We start from the raw sequence: 24453 nt of genomic DNA, 5'->3' as shown, positions 1-24453 counted from the left end.
ATCAGCCCTTGCACTTGCAATGCATAAACACTACTCATTGACAATCCTCGAATCGCCTTTTTATCTTTCATAATTTGAAAAAAAAGAAACTTTATTACGTAGAATGGCAGAGGAGTAAAAGGTTTGAAATATCGACTAAACTATTTATGCAAAAGACTGGCGGCCTTATGTGCAAAAGGGGGACTAAGTTAGGAAGTAAGTAAAAATTTGAAATAGATAATTAATGTATTTCTGATGGAATGCGTTACTAGTAGAAACAAAGAATGTCTGAAACTTAGAGTATTACAGTGAGATCACTGTTACCTCTGACCACGTTAGAATATTCCAAGGTAAACACTAGTTTTGCTAAATTATTTATCTTATTGAATTAGTAACAATGAAGCTTAAAATCTGTGGTCATTTAAACTCATGTAGTTAAACTGCTATAGGAGATTTTACCTGTTCAGACTTTCAGGGGTGACTACTGGAGTGTGACAGAATGAAACAAACTCATGTACTGGTGACTGAGTAATCAAGGGAAACAAGATTCTAGCTGAAATCAATAGATTGTAATCCAGGGACAACAACCAGACAGGAAAAACAGAAACAGATAACAAAAAACATACAATAACCAAAATAATACATACTATGCAACAAAAGTAAATGAACAACTCGAACTCTACTAGAAATCAGTGGTCAAATAAAAGTATTCTGTTTTCCCATCTGTTATTCTTCTCTAGAAGTTAGTGTTACAGGTAACCATGTTTTATAAAGGCAAATTAGTCATGGCACACTCTGGATAATGTGACCAACCTGTTGAAAATTTTGTAATTCTTATTTTTATATGATAAAAGAAGTGGTCATTAGCTAATACACTTTTCCAAAATCTTTCTCTATTTTATGTTATTTCAGTAAATGTGATAAGAAGCTAGTCCAAGTCTTTGTATAGTTTTAGTCTGATGCGATCTGGTTTCTGTTCAAAACATGACGTCTTTTTTGTCTGTCATCGATGATTTGAGGTGGGGATAGTGTCGTTGTGATAACATTTTCTTCTTTATTTTCACCAATTTTCTTCTTTTTCTTTTTCTTTTTTCTTGTTTTCTGATCGGTGAATTGAATTGGTTGAGTTGGAGTCGTTGTGACGTCATCAGCACTAACAGTTTCGTTTCCATTTTCATCAATTTTCTTCTTTTTCTTTTTCTTTTTTCTGGTTTTTTGATAGGTGAATTGAATTGGTAGGGCTGGAGTCGTTGTGCCGTCATAAGCAATATCAGTTTCTTCTTCATTTTCACAAATTTTCTTCTTTTTCCTTTTTCTTGATTTTTGATCGGTGAAATGAATTGGTGGGGGTTGACTCGTTGTGACGTCATCAGCAATATCAGTTTCGTCTTCATTTTCACCAATTTTCTTCTTTTTCTGTTTTCTTGTTTTTTGATCGGTGAACTGAATTGGTGGAGGTTGACTCGTTGTGACGTCATCAGCAATATCAGTTTCGTCTTCATTTTCTCCAATTTTCTTCTTTTTCTGTTTTCTTGATTTTTGATCGATGAATTGAATTGGTGGGGGTTGACTCGTAGGGACGTCATTAGCAATATCAGTTTCGTCTTTATTTTTACCAATTTTTTTCTTTTTCTTTTTTCTTGATTTTTGATCGGATAATTGAATTGGTGGGAGTGGAATTGTTGTGACGTCATCCTCATCATGATAAGAAAATGTTTCCTTCGACGAAATTAAATTACTAGTGCCTGGTGCGATCTGGTTTCTCTTGCTTTTACTGATAATCGGGGTATTCAGTTCTTGACTATCGAACTACAATATATTTTATAATTAATATACTTCATAGCCATTACCGTCACACTTTTATTGCATTTTTCAACTGAAATTAAAAACATAATAGAAAAAACACACATCAACGTCTAGGCGTATGACAATAACTGTGACATTTTAAAAGACATAACTCTAACCTTGGAAGGTGCTTTAAATCATTTCATATCAACATCTACGAACTCATACCAGTACGATTACAATGTGTTTGTGTGTTGTTTCATATAATTCCCTTTCTAATTAATTTAATCCGATGGCAATAAAATTATTGGTTCATTGCAAAAAATTTGTATCAAACGTTTTATTATCTGTACTTACTTATACACTTAAAAAAGAGTAGTAATTATTTAGCAGAATAAATATCAGATTTAGGTTTGGAAAATCAATTGTCTGGAATAAATGTATAAACAATGCAAATAAAACTTAATGATTTTGAAGTACAGACCTGTTCGTTCTGCTGCCTTTTTTCTAAATCGTTTCCAATAAATGATAAAGCAGATAACAGCAGCAATAGCAATCACCGGAAAAACAGTACCAAGAATCACAGGTACTAAAATGAAAAACAAATTCAAAACATAGAAAAGTAAAGAAAGTTTGGAAGGACTACATTTCTTATATCTTATAAGTTGATAATTGTATTAAATATGTTTGGTACTCCTTACAAATATATATAAGACAAACACGAATTAATTATCCTACCATTGCGTCTTTTACATGATCTCTGGCACGGTAATTATAATATGATGTTTTTAATTCCTATTTCACATAAATGGTTGTCATTAACTCAATATTTATACATTTTGTTTAATATTTTGTATCTTTGTAGTGTTTCTGTCATGAATTGAATATCTTGATTTCATGGATTGGAAAATGTGATTTTGAAATGTTTTCAATAATGTACTAATGATAGTTTCTTATTGATGTTCAAGGTTGTACATACAATTAGTTGACGCCTTTGAGTTTGCAGCATTCGGACTCTTGACTGTAACCGTACTTCTTGTTGTAGAGTTTGTCATCTCCTCTGCTGATGTTGACATAGTTGTTTCTGTTGTTGAATAAGCTAATGTCATTTCATACGTTGTTGTCACTGTTTCTGTGGTTGTATCTTTCATTGTAGTTGTTTCTTCACACATTTTTCTCCTTGTCGGCGTTTTACAGTCAACTGTCAAATTCCCGTTAGAAGTTGCTATAAAAGAAAATTAGATATGATATAATGTAGAGGTTCTTAGCATTTTTATAAACCATAAAATCGATTAATCAGAACACTATTCTTCAAAAATACAAATCAAGAAAACACATTTCTATTTTTATTTCTTTCTTACCAAAGCCCTAAATTTTAATCAAAGGTATAAATGTATGTAATTTTGTCAAATTTTTTCACAGTATACTGCAATATGAAATTAGTAAATAAATATACATCAATATAAAAAAAATAATATTTTATAAAGTAGTTGCATTGTTTCTTATCGTTCCGTTAAAAAATAATTTCGTTTTTATTTCTATAGCCTTTTTGTGTACAAACATGTTTAAACAAATATCATGATTCGTTGCGGGCTCATCTTTACAAACTCAGAAAGTTCCATGAATATATTTTGTACAAAATCATATTGAGCACAGTTTCTCATTTCATAGGACATTAAGTGCATGCAAAAAAGGGTGTATCATAATTTTGCCAAACGATTTTACATTTATATTGTATGATGTAAACTTACATTGAAAAGCAAGCCATAAATGTCCACCGACAACATCATTTTGCATCGAAAGTATGATATAGCTAGAAACACTATTATATAATGTTTTAATCGTGAAGTTGTTGTTGTCGGTACAATCAAATTGTTTAGACTGACCATTATCAGATATGTCTAAAAACTTTCCTGGAATGCATGTCATGTTTGCGTGGTCGGTAGCAAACCTGAAGTCAACACTTATAACCCTGATAGTATCATCACAGTCGGTTTCTACAGAACATTGATGGTTTGTTGTTGTGAGTGGCTGGTAACTTATTGTGTCACCGCTCCATAGGTAAAGTGTAGAACCCTGACCATCGTTGTCTTTTGGATCACCGTTTAATGGTACTATTTTACTCACTGTAAGAGGTAGGTAACGAATGAACATTTATTGCACACCAACTTTGATTAGAAGCAGAAATTTATTTTTACTTTTCTCTTCAATTTTTTATTTTGCTATCTATTCGACAGTACTCTTTAATAATCCAAATCTTAGATGATAACAATATTTCTTTTTAAATTTCTCTCCGTTTTCTTTTATATATTTTGATTGTTGTATACTACTAACACTATTTGATATATGTTAAGAAAACTATCCTATTAATTAATTGAATGATTGATTGATTGATACTGATTCAACGAATTATTGATTGATTTGGGGACAAATTGACTGATTGATCGATTAAATGATTGATTTTAATCTAACATCCTATTACTAACAGTATATGATATATGTTATGAAGACTATCAAAGGGGTTGATTGAAAGAATTATTGATTGATATGTGAATTAATTGACTGATATGTGAATTAATTGACTGATTGGTCATTAAATGATTGATTGTAGTAAAACATCCTATGGTAGATTTACGTGCGTTTCAGGGTGAATACATTTTATCAATTGAACAGACCCTACATTCTAATAGTCCTACGAGTTTAGCCAGTTATTTTATTTGCTAGCTAACGTGAACAGAAGTCCGCAAAAGACTGCAGGTAGCATTTCTTCCAAATCATGCACATCATTTTGAATCAATTATTCGTTAGTGTATCTTCTTTAGCCCGCGTTTCCGTCGAAGAAGCAGTTACTACTAATATTTTAAGCTTTGGAGTGCCTCTACTTGGGAATGAACCATGATTTCCCTAATCCAAAGGAAGAATGCATCCACGACGAGAATACCGAGGATATGTCTGCTTCAAAACGGTTTATCGACTTACCATCAATACAGAGGAACTGTATATCCATATAACTCGTCTGTGCAGGATAACTCGAATGATCGCAATGGGTATGATAGATGGTATCCATATTAGCAGCTGCTCGTCGACTACATTGATACTTTCCGACGCAGTCTTTGTGGAACGCATAGGGATCCGTTGTCAGTGGTAGATAAGGTCCGTAACAATCATTGTTTCCCCTCGAACAACATTCTTCTGCAATGTCTACTGTCCAGTAAGATGTACAGTTGTATGGATTAGGAGTAGATGGCTTCGCACCAGCGTTGACTTTTGTCACAAAAGCTCTTTCGGTCGGTAGGGAACAATTGCCTTCAACAATTCCATTGAAGCAGTTACTTTCTGTACCGGTTGGTTCTTTTAAACTTTGAGAATATCCTGTAAATGGGAAACAGCTATAAGAGATATGTGGAATAAATTCAGTACACAACAAAAGTATGGATATCAGTCTAAATGTGCAAAGAGGTATTGCTTAACCATTGTTTACAATTTATTCAAAATCTTTTCATTTTGACTTCAAAAAGTTCTAATCACTTGTTCAATTGAAAGACACCAGCAGATTACATACTTATTTTTATATTACATTGTAAATCACTAAGCTGTTTGGCTGCTGATATTGAAGGAAATAACAATGTCGTCAAATCTTTTGCTTTTCATTGCTGCCAATTGTTGTATTAATTGATGAAAAATCAACTCAATTATATTGATTTGTTTATTTATCATTAATTCAAAAGTGTATAGTTATCTAATAAATAGTCAGAAGCTGATACAATATGTATGTATTTATAATTGTGCCTTTATTATTTGATTATAAAAATACAAACCAGGAAATGATGAAGTAATTGTGCAGTTGTTTCTATAGTTTACAATCAAATTTTCTTTCAAAATTTTCTTGATATCTGAGAAAATCAAATTGAAAAAGACTTTCACTTGATGAAGACTATCAATGAACAAAATTTTAAGCGTCTAGTAGCCTGAATCGCTCACAGGCTGATAGATCAATGCCAGTCTGACCTTTTTGGTATAGAATTTGTGAAACAACATCTTAGGCATTCATACATTTTTACTAGAGTTATGTACATGTAGTTACATTTTACAAAATGCTTGCTCTATAAACCTCAAAATTAATGCCTACCTTCCTTTTGTCGTTTGGAAACTTTATAAAGATTAACATTGTTATATTACCCATTGTCGCACAAACAATAATTGTCTATTGACAACGACGATTGCTGTATACCATTATACGGCTGCATTTGTCCATGCAGTAGTAACCATACGGTCTACATTTCGTAACCACAGCCAAATTTATGGATCCGAATTCTCCACAATAAATCAATACCTTCAATGGAACAATATTTGGTCAGAATCTATTTAAGTTTCCGAGAAGAATATATTTAAAAATAATAACACAAAATGCTAAAAAGAATCATAACGTCAAAAAGCAGAATAACTTCAACAAAGATTTATACGAAGACGTTTATATGGGTATAGTACATCATTCTCAACACTTTCACACCATGCAGAATTTGTGTGTTCCCTACGGTATTTCTGATAAACGGCAGCCATGTTTGTAGAAAGATAAGAAAATCTCAACATCAGTTTTTGTAACATATCCTAGAAAACATATTTACAAAGTTTGATAAGAATAAGTTTTCTCTTTCAGGGAAGAAATATTTAGAAATAATTACACAGCAATAGCGACCAAAATAGCATAGAAAAGAAACAACAACTCTAACATGGGTTAACAAGACTATTATAAGATCATTTTATCTCCGACAAAAAAAAATTAATAAAAATTGTTAGGTATTCCAAAAAAAACTGGACCCGTCTTTAGTTACAGTATCAATTTTTAGAGGAATATTCATACAAAATCAGGTTGTAATTAGTCAGGTGTGAGATGAGAAAGTTTTTAATAATTACACGAAAATAATACAAAAAAGTCACAAATTTATGATTCAGTGGCCATAACTCCAGAAAAAATATCCGATTTTTCTCCATCAACTGATGAAATATCTTTTTATCTTTTGTAAGAGTAATCGCATTCGTTTTCAATAGTTTTTGTTCAACGCTTAGTGTAAATTTATTACAAATAAATACTACTCCTTGACATGGTCATGCAGAAATATTATCGCTATTTTGTTTAAAATCCCTTTTATCTTGCTATCTGATAATTTTCAATCTCACGCCAGTCGAGTGAGAATGAAAATTATCGCTAGTTTCTATGTCTTCGCGTGACATACAAGCAACAGCGTAGGAATATTTGACGACCCAAATAACCGTCTGATTGTTTACTGTATATGAAATAATGGCTAATTTGTGGCATTTTTCTAATCTATAATGAAAAATGATTGAATACAGTAACTTAACCGATAAGAATGACAAATCCCTAAATTATTCCACAAATTTTAAACTGTCATAGTTAACCGATTTTTTTTTCAGCTGCACAACATACGTGACGTCACGTAGCACGTAGCCAACAAATAGTCCCGAAAGGAAACTTTGCACTTATAAATAAAAATTACATATTTAGATCAGGGAAATTAAATAAAATAAAATTAATACCTTACACTTCAGCAAAACAGCAATAAACAGATTATTTAATATGTTTTCAACTCGTGGGAGTTTCTCATGCTCATCTCGTTGAAAAGAAATATTAAACAATCTAATATTATCAAATTAGAAATACAGGATAGAATAAGGATACGAAATATGGAATTTCGAGTCTCAAGGTTTGCTCATAATTTTCCAAAAAATATTGTTTTAAGTTATTTTTTTAAACAAGCTGTGCTAATAAAGAACGGAGCGCCAGCGACCTCCTTCTTCTGTAGATGTCTAAACGTGTGGTTAAAAAATCGCTTTGTCGGAATGACATTTTTTTAGAAATGACGTACACAGTAAGGATATAGCAACAGGTAAAATGTTATATGAGTACAAATAGGTATGTTCCTTATAGTCAAAGCCTTAAAATTATTTTAAGAAAATAGCATAATGATAACATGTAAACTTTTATAATCTGTACCGTTAAATTATAAAAACGTTTGTCCTGATTTGTTGATATTATGAATGATTTCCTTCTAATGACATTTGCTTTGAATATTAGAACCTTAGATAAGTTGTTACATACTGATTCTTGTATAGAGATGTGAATCCTTTCATTTTGATTTTTTTTTTTTTTTTTTTTGGTGGGAGGAATGTTATTTCGTTATCATTTTTTCCCCTAATTTTTATTTATGTTTTAAATCAGAAGTTGAAATCTGTCTTTTAAATAATGTCATTTCATCAAATTACGCAAATGTACACACTAAATATGTGTATTGACTAAAGAAGTGTAACTTTTTGATTCTCAAATTTCAACACCTTTACACTTCATATAGAACGGTATTTTTTCAATATTAAAAAGATTAATAAATCATTGTGTATTAATTGATAATGTTCTGAATAGCCTTGTCATAATCTTATTCTGATCATCTAAAGGTTATGATGTATTCGTTTGAAAATATTAATGTGTGTGTGTGTGTGTGTGTGTGTGTGTGTGTGTGTGTGTGTGTGTGTCACATTCTACTTTTGTATGTATGCTTATCAGTCTATTTTATAAGTTGAATATATGTGTGTGGTTTTCTATATCGCTCTTTCGCTTAGGTTCGCTATATGATAAAAGAGGTAATCGATAATTTAAAAGTTGTATTCAATTTATGAATGTCACAAGAATCATATAAATTTTTTTTAAAATTATAACACGTCGAACTTTAAAAAACTATCAAATTTGTCACTGAAAAATAAAAGTAAATAGATATACAAATTACTACAAACTGACGATGTTAATGCACAATAATTGTCAAGTTAATATTCACACTCTATGAAACCTTAGGATAATCCTTGAACGATTTAAAACACAATTTAGTGAGAGAAAAACACACTTTTAAACATTCAAACAAGAGTGATACATTATTCTGCAAATATAGAAATGTGCATTATTCACATTACCTTTAGTAACAGATGTAAGGAAGACAAACAGTGAATGTGCCTGTATGTTTAAAATCATATTACACCCTTCTGACTCTTCTCTGACCGGAAGTAGAAATTCCACGAAGTGTATAGTTCTTCTAAAAAGTAATCTGTATTATTGATTCCTTTGGAAATATAGTCAGTGCCTTTATTGACTTTTTATAGTTCTATTTTTCCTTAACTTGCATATACACTTTTCTCATTCATATTATTATAATGGACATTTATTTACATTCTGCTTTACATATTAATTAAAACTAAGGCATTTAAAGGGCTCGTGCATGAAGAATACAAAACCTACTTAATTAACCTATCGTTGTGGTATTTTTGTCAGGTTCTCTTACGGTATAGTTTAGAGAAATCAATGATCTTTAATCTGGATATCTATCTCACAAACCTCGCGGGCCATGACAAATGCAATGATCTAATACTGCATGATCGACTGTCTAAAACGCAATTTAATTTTTTGTTCTATTACTGCTCACAGAAAAAAGTCAGTTATCCTAAAGTTAAATCAGAAGATGTGGACTTCATGTGGTGTGTGTTTTTAAATTTTCAATTGGTTCGAAGAAATAAGATACTCTATAATGAATGATAACAAATGATCCCAGCGACATCAGTTAATTAAGAGAGTTAAGTTATGTAAATCATATTTTTGTGATTGAATATCTTCCTAAATAAATAGACAAATTTTTAAAAAAAATTAAAAACCACTTAAAACAGAAGTCTTTCTAAATTTGCACCCTCTTCACACTCTCAAGCGAGATAAATGAACGTCCACGTAGCGATAATATAAGTCATGCATTACAGTTTGATCGTGAATGGAACACAATAAGGATCGGGAACCGCTAATGAGGAGCTCTTAAGTTAATTTTTGTTACTTTTTCAACAATTACAAAAACGCATCTTTTATAAACAAAGAACAGGACTATGTGAAAATGATCACCATTTGACTCATTGATTTTGTTAACAGTTTGTCAAAATATATAAAAGGCAACACTTCGCCCCATGCATTTTATCACGGAAGTGGACATATTTTATTAAGATTTTTATTTGAATCTTCCTCAATTTTGAAAGCAATTAAAGATTAACAATTTATTTCTTGTGGGGAAGAACCTTTAACATGTTGTATTTGATGTCATTTTTTTTTTTTTTTTGTATTTGTTTTCTTATTTTGAAAAACTGTATGAAAAATTAACGGATTATATATACAATGATGGCGGTTAAGATTGTTTGAATCGTGAACCATTTGCATGATTTAGTGTGCCACTACAAAAGATACAATACTTCATTTTATAGTTCAATTTAGTAATCACATTTATTACCAATACAACAGCGGCAATTGGATCAAGCACAAGTTATGAAACCTAAAACTTTTTCTTGACTACATAACAGTAATGACATTACACTCAACAGTTCAAATGATTTTTTTTTTCAGCACGAAATACATGTGTATATTGATTTTGTTTTTGTTTTTGTTCTTCTTTTTTTTTTGTTCTTCTTCTTAGTTTCATTCTGTGCGGAGGATCTCAAAAAACGGTTGAATTGAACGATAACAAATTTAGCAGAAGAATCAGGAACTATTTGCTATTGTGCAAATCATATTAAGATATTTTACAAGAGTGCCGTTTAAAGACGAAAAACCTAAGAATAGAAAAAATTGTAATATGTAATACTCGTTTAAAAACAGGACACCGAAAGAGTTTTTGATTGGCCTTCAAATTGTATGAAATGGTCTTCGTTCCTGCATAGCCATCAGTCAAAAATTTTAATCATGGAGCCGTAGAAACTGGATTTCGGGGCTCCCGTGACAATGGGAATGTTTTGAAAACAATTGGTTGGTGTCCAACGCAACGAGTACTAGTCTAAAATAGACTTGTAATAAAAATAATAGTAATAATAAGAAGAAGAAGGAAACGAACAAATACAACAAATGTATATCTGTATTATAATATGTATGTAATGTAATGAGCCATATACCGATAGGCAAGAAGAATTTCAAAGTTTATTACTTGTGCATGATCCGCTGTTGTTATGACAATTTAATATGTACGAACTAAATAAAGCACAAGAATATATATTTTGTAGTTACACGCTGAATCAAGTAAATAGTTCACGATTTTAAAAAAAAATCTTAACCGATAGAAAAAGGAACAGATATGGTGAAACGCAACAAATGCAATATCGTATAACCTTTATAAAAATAATACTTACAGACTCACGATCATACTTCGGTCATTTGTATACAGTTTATTAAAATAAAAAAAAAAACAAAAAATAACAGTATATATAACCTAAAAAATTGTATTCCTTTTAAAGTAATGAATTTGTTACTTTTAATTTCTTGCGAAATTGAAGGAAATAATACAAAATCTTTTTTTTAATGTGTTCACTTCTATGGTAAAATGCATAGGGTGAGGTTTGTCTGTCGCATTTTCTAGAAAAAAATGCCTATCAAAATCAATGAAACATTGATTTATTTTCCTTATCATTTTGACAGACACATTTGCTGCTTTTTGTAAAAATTGCAGTTTTTATTGTCATGTATGAAAAAAGAAACAAAAATGAACCGAAAAGCTCCTAATTAGTAGTTCAAGATTATTAACATCCTACTTTCACGATCCTTAACGTCACCCTTTCACGATCAAGCTGTAGTATTTGAATTATATTGGGCCAGTTTACATTTTTATAAACCGCTTCGTGGTTCATAAGTGTTAACTGCCGCAACTCAGGTTATTTCGTATAACCTGTTCAAACTGTAGAAACATTTCTTAATAAACAAATTTGAAACCACAAAAAAACTATAACAGAGTTAATGTTGAGCTTTTTCAGAACATCAGCTTCGCAATTATTCTCCATGTCCGCTATCATAGTTTACATCTTTTATCTCATTATATTCATGGTTAACATCAGAATGTTTCTTGTTTCTCTTCTTTTTCTTCTTTTGTTTCCTTGTGGGATCGTTCATCTCCCCATTTGTATCATGTCCAAACATATTAGTTGCTAGGTCTTGCTCGTCTTGTGATGGATGAACCCTGTTACGTCTTCGCCTTTTGCCGTTTTCTGTGCTTTCTTCGTTGTCGTAGTGGTGCTTGTCCTTCTTTTTCTTCTTCTTTTTTGTTTCTCCTTCCTGTAAATTAAGCGGGTTGAGCTGTCCATGTCTTGGTGGTAGATTTTTGCCTATGAAAGGTTGCGCAATGAATGGTGATACTCCGTCCGATATATGGCTCAACTTCTTATCGTCAATGGGCTTGAAAGTACATATAGAATGAAAAATAGAGGATTTACCTCTTGTTCTCATATCTGCATACGACTTAAAACGACTTTAATTGCAGAAGGAAAAGTTTATAAAAAAAAAACAGATTGGGACACTATCATGACCTTCTAAATTGTTTAAGCTCATTTAACAAACTAAATTTCCATTATTGTATTGATATGATATTATATAAGATAAAATGATAAATGCCTGCAACTAAAAGAGACAATAAAACATTTAATGTTTCAGGGACCAAAGTATGTCTAAAGTAGAATGATACACATGATAAACATATAAAGGTACACGTAACATAGGTTTTGCTTGAATATTTTTTGTTTCGATCCCATTCATCATAGTGGATCAAATTAATGATGCAAAATTTGACAGTTCTAACATCGTTGGGAATTTTTCAGACCTTTCTATACGTTTACTTTATTTTCCCTGTATCAATCTGATCCGTTGGAGCAGTATAGCGGATAGAGTCGTCACATTCTGAGACGTTTGTATAATATTGATTTGTTGTGACATGCATCATTGATTTGATTCGCTATCCTACATAATAACATCTAAATGAACTGTCCCGTACTACCATACATCGTGTACGAAGTTACAGCCCTAGATTAATCCTACGAGGAGGAATGACCCGGCTAGCGAAAGCTATATTTTCATATAGCCTAGCTGGCCGAGTGGTCTAGGGCGCTGGACTTTGTGCAGGCGGTGTTGCCATAGATGTCACAGCGGTACGAGTTCGAGTCCCGGGGAGGAAACGACCAAACATTTGCATCGCAAGTTTGACAGTTATAACATCGTTGGAAATTTTTCGGACCTTTCTATATATACATATATATGTATATATATATATATATGACAATGAAATAAACATGATTTTTTTTTTGCAAATGTTGGTGTTGGGTGTTTTCACAATGTTTCCCTGGTACTACTCTTCTGATTTTAAAAGATACTGTAATATGTGTCAGCATTTTTAGAGAATATGTTGCAAAGCATCATAACATTTAGGAAATGCTTCCCCCTAACTACTTGTTTTATTGTGTTACATCAACAGATTTAAGATAGGCAGATCTCACCTGTTCCATCGCTTCTTTTTGTTTCTTCTTTTTGTAGTATATGAAACCAAAGCATCCAAGAACAATAACAATAACACATACAATAATAGCAATTAAAATCATACCTGTAATAAAAGAAGGTACCACATTAGACAGGGCAGGTCTTGGAATTTTTTTCCCTGTATTTTGTTCATTTCTTCTGTTTATGTTTGTATGTCATAGTTTTTAGCATTTTTTTACATATTCATGTACAGACCTAAAATACTTCTTAATGGGCAATTATATCATAATTATCCACATTAGACAGACAGGTTTTGGATTTTTTTTTCCTGTGTTTATGTTTTTATGTCATAATTTTTAGCACTTCTTTTACATTTTGCCATTCATGTAAGTACATTCGTGATTTTTTTTTAAATATTGTAACAACTGTGCTCAATATCACTTTAGTATGTTATCCTTAATTGCCTTCTGTTGAATGTTTTCTTTACATGAAGTGGAATAAATTTGTTGAAATGGAGAGAAAACGGACACTATATATTAATGAAGTTCATGGAGCCGTACTTTCAACCTTCTGCACTTTTATCTTTTAGAAGGCAAACACTTCTAATTTTGAAATAAAGGTAACAACAAACACTTATTCGATCCATAATCAAGTCAAGCTAAAAATAAATAGACAAAATAGATATTACACCACTGCAACACTGGTACCGCAATGGTTCTGTCTTGGTACAGGCATTGTAAACAAAATGGTGAATTAAATCTAGGTTTTACCTCTCTTTTCCACGGCATAAATGTAATAGCATTTGGATGCTACAGTGTCATAATTGATAAATCTGTGATCATATCAGCACAAAGAATATTTTACAGGAAGCAACCAGGACTGGTATTTGAAAATGAATTTGGTAAGAGACCTTTTGAGACGCATTTCCTCATACCCCTGATACAGGAGTATGTTACGCAGATACTTGTTTTATTCAAGAAAATCAGAGTAATTAGTACTTGTTCTAGCGTATTAGAAATAGAAATAGAAACACCATATGCAGGAGGTGAGGGTATTGCAGCATAGCAAAGGAAACTTTATATTTTAGAATTAAAGTCGTCTGTGAATCTTAGTACTGAGATGCATGTATTAAAAAGATCCTGAACTAGATGTTTCTGTATTCTCTTTTATCTCGTGCTCTGATGGATATATTAAAAGCCACCATTTAACAAAAGAAGGGTTGTAAATGGACATTACATCATCAGTATATATGTATGAGAAATTAAAGGATACAGCATCTTTTATATTCTTATTCTTTACATGATTATGAAGAAATTTAGTCTCGTATGAATATTAAAACACGTCGTTTCTCGAATATTGTATTAGTATCAACTATTGCAATATTTATTTCTGCATGACACTTATTTGTAACAGTACTTTTATACAGTGAGTAACTAGGTAACATAACAGTTCAAAAGAGTAAAAACTGATATAATATTTTACTTTTGTCTTTGTTCATCTTGAGAGACGTAATGGGCGTACTGTTATATTGACATGTCATAAAGAAATTCCTTGTCAAATAAGGTTTACACCTAACCATGTGGTTTATTAATCGTTAAAATATTTTGTTGTCTTTCGAAGCAACGGAAAAATGCGGAAGAAATCTCAAACTATTGACACAAACGTAAAATCATTTAAACTGTCCCTGGACAGTTCGGAAAATATATAGATTTATAATAAGTAAAGGCAACGTTTAAAGAAAAGAAAGTACAATGTAATTAACATTTAACATGTTTTGCATAACATATTGCACATTGAAGAGCGTATTGATCGGCGAAAGTCTTTAAGAATATAATGTTAAACTCTGTTCAATTGTTCAGAGTTCTTCTCTATTACAAAACCTAGGATTGAGCTGTCATCAATTTTGGGAAGAAAATCCGACGTATAATAGCCGATTCCGATCAATGTAGATACTTTCAGTAATAATTTGTGTAGCATTTGTGACTTACTATTGACAGTGGGGCTGTTGGTTGGGTTAATTGGTCTACAGTCATAATGTCTCTTTGCTGGTTGACAATCTACACGAATGTTACCATTCGATGAAGCTGTAGAAAAGAAATTATATTTACGAATATAGAATACTAATCAAGAATACATGCTGCTGCTGATAAAAATAGACCGTAGAATATAGAACTTGCGCTCCTATTAAAAAGGAAAAAAATCATCAGTTCAAGTGCAAGAAAAAAACGCGACCGACCAAACTAAAAAGACGATGGTCATATAGCGAACAAAACTAATGTTCTAGTTTGCATTACCAGGAAATAAAACTGCTAATATATAGTGCAGGCAGTGTTACCATAGATGCCATAGAAATGAAAGAGTTCGAATCCCGATGAAGGAGCGACCAAATTTGATTCTAGAGTTGGGGTGTAGCTTGGACTTGATAATATATATATTAATATATAGATATATATACATGCATCCTTGTATCAACATTCTATGTTGATCCTCGCCGTGCATGCTATGATGTCAGAGAAGAGAAGGGGTTCGAATCCCGCTGAGGGAGCGACCATTTTTGCAGCGCAAATTTGCTACCTTGCATCTATTCTAGAGTTTGGATGTAGCTTAAACTTAATTATATATACAAGACTGCTATTCAGGTCTTGAAACATGTTAATCTGATTGTAAATATATTAACAAAAAATGCATTTTATCTAAAGTATGGGATAAATAAATTGTCAATTATTTATGATACTATCACTATTTATACAGTGTAATACAATTATTAAAATTGGTTTTTGTCTACATATCTGCAAAATATATGGCACGATAATTATCAAGGAGCATTTGAATGAATAAAACAAATTCACACAAGCGATTGTTCCCTTCACATTTACAAGTTGTTTTCGCTACAATTGTGTACTCACATTTTAATCCAAGCCACAAATGGCCACCCGGATTTACTCCAGTATACGACAGAAATATGTAGTTTGTTTTGCTGACATATAAATCTTGTATTAGGAACTTATTAATGTTCGAACAGTTGAAATCATATGTTTGGTTTCCATCGATGATAGTTAACTTGTTGTCTTGAATGCATGTAAAATTTGTACCATTTACTAATTCTGCTAATCTGAAATCGACACTGATTATTCTTATTGTGTCATCACAGTATGTTTCTATTGAACAATTGTATGTTGCTTCAGGAAGTTCAGTGTATTCGTAGTTTTCTCCCATTCCGCCCCACAAATACACAATAGATCTCATTCTTATTGTCGCACTTGAAAACGTTTTTATCCTGTTGACTAAAAATGAAAGATTATTTTAATACGGGTCAATGCTAAAATTGATAACGGATCTTAATTTTTAATCAAGACATTTGCTTGTCTCTATGTGTGCATTTAAACTTATATCTTTGTTTCTGTGTTTGTTTGTTTGTTCATTTGTTTTTTTTTTTTTTTTTTTTTTTGGGGGGGGGGGGGGGTTGTTTGTTTGTGTTTTGTTTGTTTTTTTGTTTGTTTTTTTTTTGTTTTGTTTGTTTTTTTTTTTTTTTTTTGGTTTTTTTTTTTCTTGTGTTTTTTTGTTCTTGTTCCTCTCCCTTATGTCGATGTATATGTTCATTAATGTGTTTTCTCCTCCAGTTTTATTGCCCCTTTGGTATTGTTTGTTTCTTTAAATAATCTCTCCTATATCTGCCTTTACTCATCTATTATCTGTGACAGCTAAACCACGAGTAGTTTCTCTAATTTTAATAAGGTACGTAAGTCTCGTCACGTGTTTCCGTGGTTTCACGAGAATGAGTCCTACTCTACCATTCAAATGCATGGAAACGTAAAATACAGACACAAAAATGACGAATATATGTTTTTGCTTGATAAAAATGTTAAGAAAAGCAATAAATAAGAAATAGTGCATTGTAATGCAGCGTAAAAAAAACTGTTATGATCCCTGAAGTAAACAATAAAACGCAGATCGGCTCTCGGATTTCAATATGTTCTACATTTTATTCCAGTGGGGTTTCGTCTCATTGAAATATACACCATATTCACCATATTCATTATCGTTATACATTGAAAATTCCAGTAATAAAATGAAACTAGATCGAGACTAAATATAATGAAAGTTTAGTCTTATTTTATGACATTATTTTAATTGCTTGTATTTGTGGCCGGAATCATGTAAAAACATTATTTCTACTATACCATGGAATATGTAATGAACAAAATTTCAAGTGTGTCTAGCAACTCATGTTATATTATAAAATATATTTTAGGTTAATATTAACTGGTAGGTAAAACATTTAAAACAAAGTTAAACTATTTAGAAATACAAGTATTGATTAATAGCTGATGTTTTTGTTTTTGTTTTTGTTTTTGTTTTTTTGTTTTTTTTGGGTTTTTTTTTTTTTTTTGTCGTTACATATAAATGTTTTTACGTAAGATGAAGTCATATCTTGTGTGAAGACTCCATTCCCTAGTTGGTAATATGACCGTTGGTACCAAAAATATACAAATCAGGGGAACGTCAAATAACACTTATCCAAAGTTATTATGAATTCAAACCAGTTGTATTTTGGACAATTCAGAGCAGTTTCTGTCTCTTTTCTTCCATAGAACGATTATTAGTTAAATTGATTATATATTGCTTATATTTACCATTCACACAGTAATAATCGATATCCAAGTATGCAGTCTGTTTAGGATAGTCATCCGAGCAGTTTAGATATACAGAATCCATATGTGCTGTGGACCTTTGTAGGCACTTCTGTCTTCCAATACAGTCCTCGTGATAGATGTAAGGTCTAGCGTCCGAATCTGCGTATATCTCGTATTCACCATAACAATCATCGGTTTCTTTCTGACAGCACATGGATTTGCTCCATTCTTCACATTCTATATGACTAGTACCATTATTAGGTGTGTAACTTGAGGAATTTTTTACCCCAGCGATGACCGAATACACCACTGCTCGTTCCAAGGGTCCACATTCCCCATGTGTTATGCTGTTGAGTTGGGATCCATAACAGCTTCCACTCTTATTAGATTTTTCTGGAAGTCTCGCTTGATATCTCAATTGATTTGCTTAAACATTAGAAACGGTCATCATATAACTGTCTGTCAAAACTGATTTAAAAAATGATAAACAAAATACTTTTTCACTATTTTAAAAGGTATGTGTGGAATGTTATTTGAGTAAAAGTAAAGGTTAATGTTATCATGAAAGAAATGGTAAAAGCTTTTGCTTAAATCGAGGTATAATAATTAGTTCAGGGAAATGATACATAACATTAATGATAAAATAAACATAAAATAAAATTATAACTAACGAAAGGCTTACTATAATATAAGTACTGACGTTTCTCTGAATATATCGAATTAAGAAATAAATTACGGAAACTCCATTAATCATAGTTTTACCACGGGCTGGCCAGTTTTGTCGCATTGTTTTACCTCGAGAGATAGCGAGGTGTTAAATAACGACATGAATGAATTTCTGTCATTTATTTCGATTCTAATAAAACAAGTTTCTTCTTTTTATTATTAGACGCAGCCTATGTGTTGCACAAAATGGCAACTGCTGTGATGTCTGTAAAATAGGGTAAAATTTACCTATGTCGTAGCGAAAAAAACTATGATACATATATGACGTTGGTCATATGTTTATCACTTTTTAACCACTGCTGTGGTCTTAAGAGATTTGACACACGTCATATCAGAAACCAATTTTTTTTAATTTCCATCTAAGTAATTGTTGTATCATACAACATGCAAAACATGTATTTGTTAACACCAAGGCAACTGGAAGAAGCACCTGTGTATATTTCTTTGAGTTCCATCAAACGCATTATAATATTGTGCTCAATTGACCACTTTGCTTCCTATCGTCTGACAAGTTTTCACACAATATTATTATCATTTACTACATAGATATAAGTATAATAACTTTTGGGGCATCCATCCATATTGTTTTCAAAATAAAAGTTAAAATATATACTGAATTCCCACTTGAGAAAAATTAACTTATATCGAATATTATTTTTTACATGTAACAAATATTGTATTATGTGGACGAGAAAAAGGGTTATCGATGTATTAGCATTGTCGAATATTTAACACATGTTATTTAATATTTATTTATAGTTAAAAGCAAGATACTGAAATCAAAAATACCTATGATAATATAATACGGAGAAGTTAAATTTATGAAGACTATGTTAGGATTTGTGATAAGTATCGACACTTAGTATTGAATTTATTGCATCGTTAATCACTTGGAAAGTAAAATAGAAAAAAATATATGATAAGATATGACGCAAAAGTCATTTCATTGATATCTATTGTATAAAATAGTGCTTAAACGTTTTATAAACTATTAATAATGAGATAAATGATTATCATCTGACTGTAACACTTCCCTCATCATGAATATAAAAGCAATTTGATAAACAATTTAATCTTATCGTGGGCGACAATTTAACAACCACGTGAACAAAAAATAAGAATAATTAACTGTTTTACTTAAACGAATTATTCCTTTTAAAACAAGGATAATGTCTTCTAACAATACAAAATAATGAAAAATCCATTTTTAGGCTTTTTTACAATAATATCAACGTTTTTATCTTCGTCTTACCTTCCAATGCTCTAAATTCACATAAAATCACAATTTTAACGAAAAACAAACTGTAAATTCTGGTCAGTTTCATAGTTAAAAATAATCACAAAGAAAAAATGGAGGCTTAACCTCAGATTTGATGGAACAAGCAAATGGTTGTAGATAAGATTGTTGATTTACCCTCACAGGTTTTTATATATTTGCATGTCACATATTAAGTTTTATAATATGGCAGGTATCGACATAGTCTTATCTACTAATATAAATCGTAACATTGTGCAATGTCCTATAACTAAAATTATAGTCCAACTGCTTGTTGTGTCTTTCATTCTGCTGCCATGACTACACATTTGCAATTCTGGGGCCCACCATAAGTCAGCAAGGACTTTACTTTAAGAATTTAATCCAATAGTGACATAACTGGTCAAATATTTTTTTCTCAGGAGAGAGATTAAGCAAAGTGCAAAAATTTCAATAACTAATGGTCAAGACATAGTGATGAATGTTAACGTAAATAAATACATTGATTATTGCTTTGTCGTGCGTTTTTCTCTATCGTCGAGTTATTTGAGTAGGTAAAAAAAATAACGTATAAATTCAATTTCGATATTCTTCAAATATTTCTGGCTTGATGTAATCTTAATTTTTTGCTGATAATACATACATATAAAGTCAGAATTTGGACAAAGTTCGTTCAATTCATTTTTCCATATGGTAGTAGGGTAGTTTTTATTAGTAAATTAGTGCAATCACCAATGGGTGGGGAGGATCCAGCGTGCACCCTCTCCATCAAATTCATGAAGATTTGAAGGACATGTATACCTTACATATATATAAGGTGTAAATGTCCTTTCAAATCTTCATGAATTTGATCGTCTAAATAAAAGTCAACAATCACTCTTACGGGGTGATGGATCGTTAAAAACGATGCGAAACATAATAATAAATTAAATAAACGTCTAAATATGTTTGACATCACCAGAATATGGTAAAATTGACATTGAATACTTCTTCAGCATAAAACTCATATAACTTTATGAGCATAAAACTCACAAAGTTCAAGATCAAAACAGATTCAGAAGCTGAATCACGTACGCTGTGGGTGATTGTACCTTTATCAAAGGCACACATAAGCAAAAGGAAAGGAGCCTGAATGAAAATAACAAAGGGGGTCTTTTTATCAAAATTAAAAGCAAAAATTAACTGTGGAAAACAATTGAAAAAAGTCCAAATATAGTGGTACGGCGTATTGATATATATCATGTAGTGCTGTACTAGCCTTAGACCAAGACCTAAAAATGAATTATTTTTTCTCGTTTATTCCATCTGGAGAGAAGTTGTTTGTAATTTTCTCATCCAAAAGGTGTCCTGAGATACTCTTTTACATTTTGACCAGTTTTTATTATGTTCTATGATCGTAACAACAATGTTGTGGAGATCCTCCTGGGTGTGTCAAAGATGGCGACTTAGAGGGAGGTCTGATTTGCATTTATAGTCACTGCGATGACCATTCTGTTGAACGGTTGTTCTGTTACGCCAACGTACATATATATATATATATATATATATATATATATATATATATATATATATATAAGGGTCTGAAAAATTCCCAACGATGTTAGAACTGTCCAATTTGGGATGCAAATTTGACAGTTCTAACATCGTTGGGAATTTTTCAGACCCTTCTATAAGCTTACGTTATCTTCCCTGTATCAATTTGGTCCGATGGAGCAGTGTAGGGAATAAAGTCGTCACATTCTGAGACGTTTGTATAATATTGATTTGTTGTGACATGCATCATTAATTTGATTCACTATCCTACATAATAACATCTAAATGAACTGTCCCGTACTACCATACATTGTGTACTAAGTTACAGCCCTAGATTAATCCTACGAGGAGGAATGACCCGGCCAGCGAAAGCTATATTTTTTATATAGCCTAGCTGGCCGAGTGGTCTAGGGCGCTGGACTTTGTGCAGGCGGTGTTGCCATAGATGTCACAGCGGTACGAGTTCGAGACCCGCGGAGGGAACGACCAAAAATTTGCTTTGCAAATTTGACAGTTCTAACATCGTTGGAATTTTTTTGACCTTTCTATAAGTTTACTTATCTTCCCTGTTTTAACTAATCCCTCCCTAACGAGGAGGAATGACCCTGCCAGCGAAAGCTATAATTTTTATATAGCCTAGCTGGCCGAGTGGTCTAGGACGCTGGACTTCGTTGGGAATTTTTCAGATCCTTCTATATATACAATTTGTCACCAAAATATACACGGGTTTGTCTCCAGTATAAACCCATATTTGCCTAAAATGTAGATATCATCATCTATTATGGCTTTATAGTAGTATCCAGAAAGATGTGGTTATATTATTCAGTAAAATGTATGCATTCCTACCCGAGCAAACATTCGCTACAATTAACATTTTTATTCATTGTCGTATCCTTTAGACTATTTATAGATCAATAGGTGTTTTACTGTTTAGTAGTATCAAGATTGCTACTTCGTTCGTTAATGACACGTGGCAATTTTCATTGTCCTGATCTGGTCACCAAATATTTTATAGTGTTTTTAGTACAAACGCACAGTAATAGATATTGTACGAACCACAAAATGAACAAATCTATATCGAAACTGTCACATAATAAAACTTGATAACGCAATAAAACCCTGTAAGAATAAATCAACAAATACTTACTGTATTTTTATTCTGGTGGTACAACTTACTATTTCATCACAGTGATTGTTTTTAATAATGAAACTGATAGGACTTCACAGTTTGTTAATCGTTGTCATTGTAATTTTAGGTCAATTTAAAGCATTGGGAGGTAAGACGTAGAAAAAAATAAATGTAGGATTAAAAATCAAAACAAAAACTTATTATTTGGTAAAACATTAGAAATGTTGTTTTTTTCACACTTGGAAGACATTGAACTTTTTAGAGGTATGAATCAGGTAAACTGTTCTTTGCTCTGTAAACTGTAAAATGTCATCCGAATTAATATCATTGCGATAATCTTACAGAGTTATCACTCTATCATTTAAAATAGAAAAACTTAACTTCAAAAAGATTTTAGGCTTATGAAAATACGTTATCTGTTATTTCATTTTTCTCAGTAGTTTGCAAAACAGTTTAGCGCCTGTGGTCTACAATCTAATTAGAAAAAAGGAAAAATACTTTTCAGTCGTATCTGATCAAAAATCTGTTTGTGTGCATTTTTTAATGATTTATAACATATTCTTTATGTCAATACTTCCTTACCAATCCGTAAGATAGCCTTGGTAAGCTTAGAATTTATATTGTCATATACAATAGTCTATTTGAATATCTTGCTTCCTCTTAGTAATAAATTAAGTCATAAAATTTTCGACAATGTGACTAAACGGATAACAATTCAATCATTAAAAATTCTTTGTTTAACTTACAATATTAGTTTCATAAATTTTTTTTACACCTTTATATGGAAAAAAAGTATAGATATATCACTTTGATAAATGATGAAACTGCTGAAATGACAGGCAATTTGAAACAATATTGGACTGTAAATCACAGCGCTAAAAGTTTAAAAGGGCATGAGAATGCGTTTATAGAACAATATATTTGAACACAGTAAGTTATTCTACGGGTAGCCTTGGTGCTAACAAATATGTAACACCATACAATATGAATGTTTCGATATTAAAAACCCTAGTTCATAAAAAAACATGTAAATATATTCATTCTAGTTAATATTTTATAACAATTATTGTGTTTCTGAATATTATGTATCATATTCTCATACATACTCATACTTCTCTGTGAAAAATATCCATTGAAGTCTGTAAAATAATACCCGTAACCACTTCCTTTATCTCAATACTCAAATTTTCTTGGATCAAAATGGGCCTTCCTCACATTATTAAAAGGCGCGAACAAATATTTTTATCTCTGTTTTATTTGTTTTGCTTTTTATAATCCTTAGCTTATTATTTGAGAAGTCATACCACACTTCCTGAAAAATCAAATAAGAGTGCCAGTTGTTATGGATCCCAAATCAACAGCATAACACATGGGGAATGTGGATCCTTGGAACGAGCAGTGGTGTATTCGGTCATCGTTGGGGTAAAAAATTCCTCAAGTTATACACCTAATAATGGTAATAATGGTACTAGTCATTTAGAATGTGAAGAATGGAGCAAATCCATGTGCTGTCAGAGAGAAGCCGATGATTGTTATGGTGAATACGAGATAAACGCAGATTTGGACGCTAGACCTTACATCTATCACGAGGACTGTATTGGAAGACAGAAGTGCCTACAAAGGTCCACAGCACATATGGATTCTGTATATCTAAACTGCTCAGATGACTATCCAAAACAGACTGCATACTTGGATATTGACTATTACTGTGTGAATGGTAATGCGTCTATTATTTTTCTATGACTACGTTCTTCTTAAAAAGGTTGAAATCAAATTTTTCAGGCCGTATTTTTGAACTTTTTAATCTTTATATTTTTTAAATGTAGTTTTTTTTGCCCTATACTTTATCTGTTTGATTTGAAACACCTCATAGATAATACCATATTGGAGCAAAAGCAGATTTAGGGTTACAGTTTGATAGATTAGTGTGAAGTTGGTTTGGCATATGATGACATTTCTTACCCCAATTTCGGTAGAAAATCCACTAATTGACTAAATATCATTTTCCGTCTCTTAGTCAATAGGATAGAGTCATTTTCAAGTGCTGCTGTACGATCGGATTCCATGGTGTATTTGTGGGGAGTAATGGGAG

General features: G+C 31.6%; 2 protein-coding genes across 5 annotated transcripts; both read right to left on the bottom strand.

The window, feature by feature from the left end:
* Nucleotides 1-982: 982 nt before the first annotated feature.
* Nucleotides 983-8879, bottom strand: LOC148615207 (uncharacterized). Of its 2 annotated transcripts, XM_088589898.1 has the most exons (7): nt 8743-8879; nt 5944-6097; nt 4744-5136; nt 3516-3890; nt 2744-2989; nt 2249-2353; nt 983-1788 (listed from the first exon to the last, which is right to left on the bottom strand). In XM_088589898.1, the coding sequence occupies exons 2-7, from the start codon at nt 5945-5947 to the stop codon at nt 1781-1783; spliced, it is 1131 nt and encodes a 376-aa protein (XP_088446024.1). In that variant the 5' UTR covers nt 5948-6097; nt 8743-8879; the 3' UTR covers nt 983-1780. The 2 variants fall into 2 exon arrangements, with proteins under 2 accessions (XP_088446024.1, XP_088446023.1); XM_088589897.1 differs by lacking the exon at nt 5944-6097 and having other exon boundaries at nt 8743-8839.
* On the bottom strand, nt 8423-24453 carry LOC148615206 (uncharacterized). Of its 3 annotated transcripts, none has more exons than XR_015923841.1 (7): nt 19697-19862; nt 17719-18144; nt 15991-16368; nt 15073-15168; nt 13105-13208; nt 8920-12013; nt 8423-8858 (listed from the first exon to the last, which is right to left on the bottom strand). XR_015923841.1 is itself a non-coding variant. In XM_088589896.1 (7 exons), exons 2-7 carry the CDS (start codon nt 23469-23471, stop codon nt 11612-11614), a joined length of 1410 nt encoding a protein of 469 aa, XP_088446022.1. In that variant the 5' UTR covers nt 23472-23673; nt 24324-24453; the 3' UTR covers nt 8423-11611. The 3 variants fall into 3 exon arrangements, 2 of the variants coding, with proteins under 2 accessions (XP_088446022.1, XP_088446021.1); XM_088589896.1 differs by lacking the exon at nt 19697-19862 and adding exons at nt 23468-23673; nt 24324-24453 and having other exon boundaries at nt 8423-12013; XM_088589895.1 differs by having other exon boundaries at nt 8423-12013.

Source organism: Perna viridis, chromosome 6 (assembly GCF_037379345.1).
Source record: "Perna viridis isolate PV_CMFRI_1.1 ecotype Kerala chromosome 6, ASM3737934v1, whole genome shotgun sequence".
In the NCBI taxonomy this organism is placed as follows: Eukaryota; Metazoa; Mollusca; class Bivalvia; order Mytilida; family Mytilidae; genus Perna; species Perna viridis.
The sequence above is the reverse complement of the archived record's forward strand: the minus strand, read 5'-3'. Positions and strand labels throughout refer to the sequence as shown.

Excerpts from the sequence above, each read along its gene's own strand:
- LOC148615207 (XM_088589897.1), bottom strand. The coding sequence starts at position 8,800 with ATGATTTTAAACATACAGGCACATTCACTGTTTGTCTTCCTTACATCT. Across the intron at positions 3,891-4,743 it reads ACAGTTCCTCTGTATTGATG|TGAGTAAAATAGTACCATTA; the intron begins GTAAGTCGATAA and ends TACCTCTTACAG. Across the intron at positions 2,990-3,515 it reads TTTATGGCTTGCTTTTCAAT|CAACTTCTAACGGGAATTTG; the intron begins GTAAGTTTACAT and ends TTTCTTTTATAG.
- LOC148615206 (XM_088589895.1), bottom strand. The coding sequence starts at position 19,769 with ATGAAACTGACCAGAATTTACAGTTTGTTTTTCGTTAAAATTGTGATT. Across the intron at positions 13,209-15,072 it reads CAACAGCCCCACTGTCAATA|GTATGATTTTAATTGCTATT; the intron begins GTAAGTCACAAA and ends CTTTTATTACAG. Across the intron at positions 12,014-13,104 it reads AAAAAGAAGCGATGGAACAG|CCCATTGACGATAAGAAGTT; the intron begins GTGAGATCTGCC and ends TGTACTTTCAAG.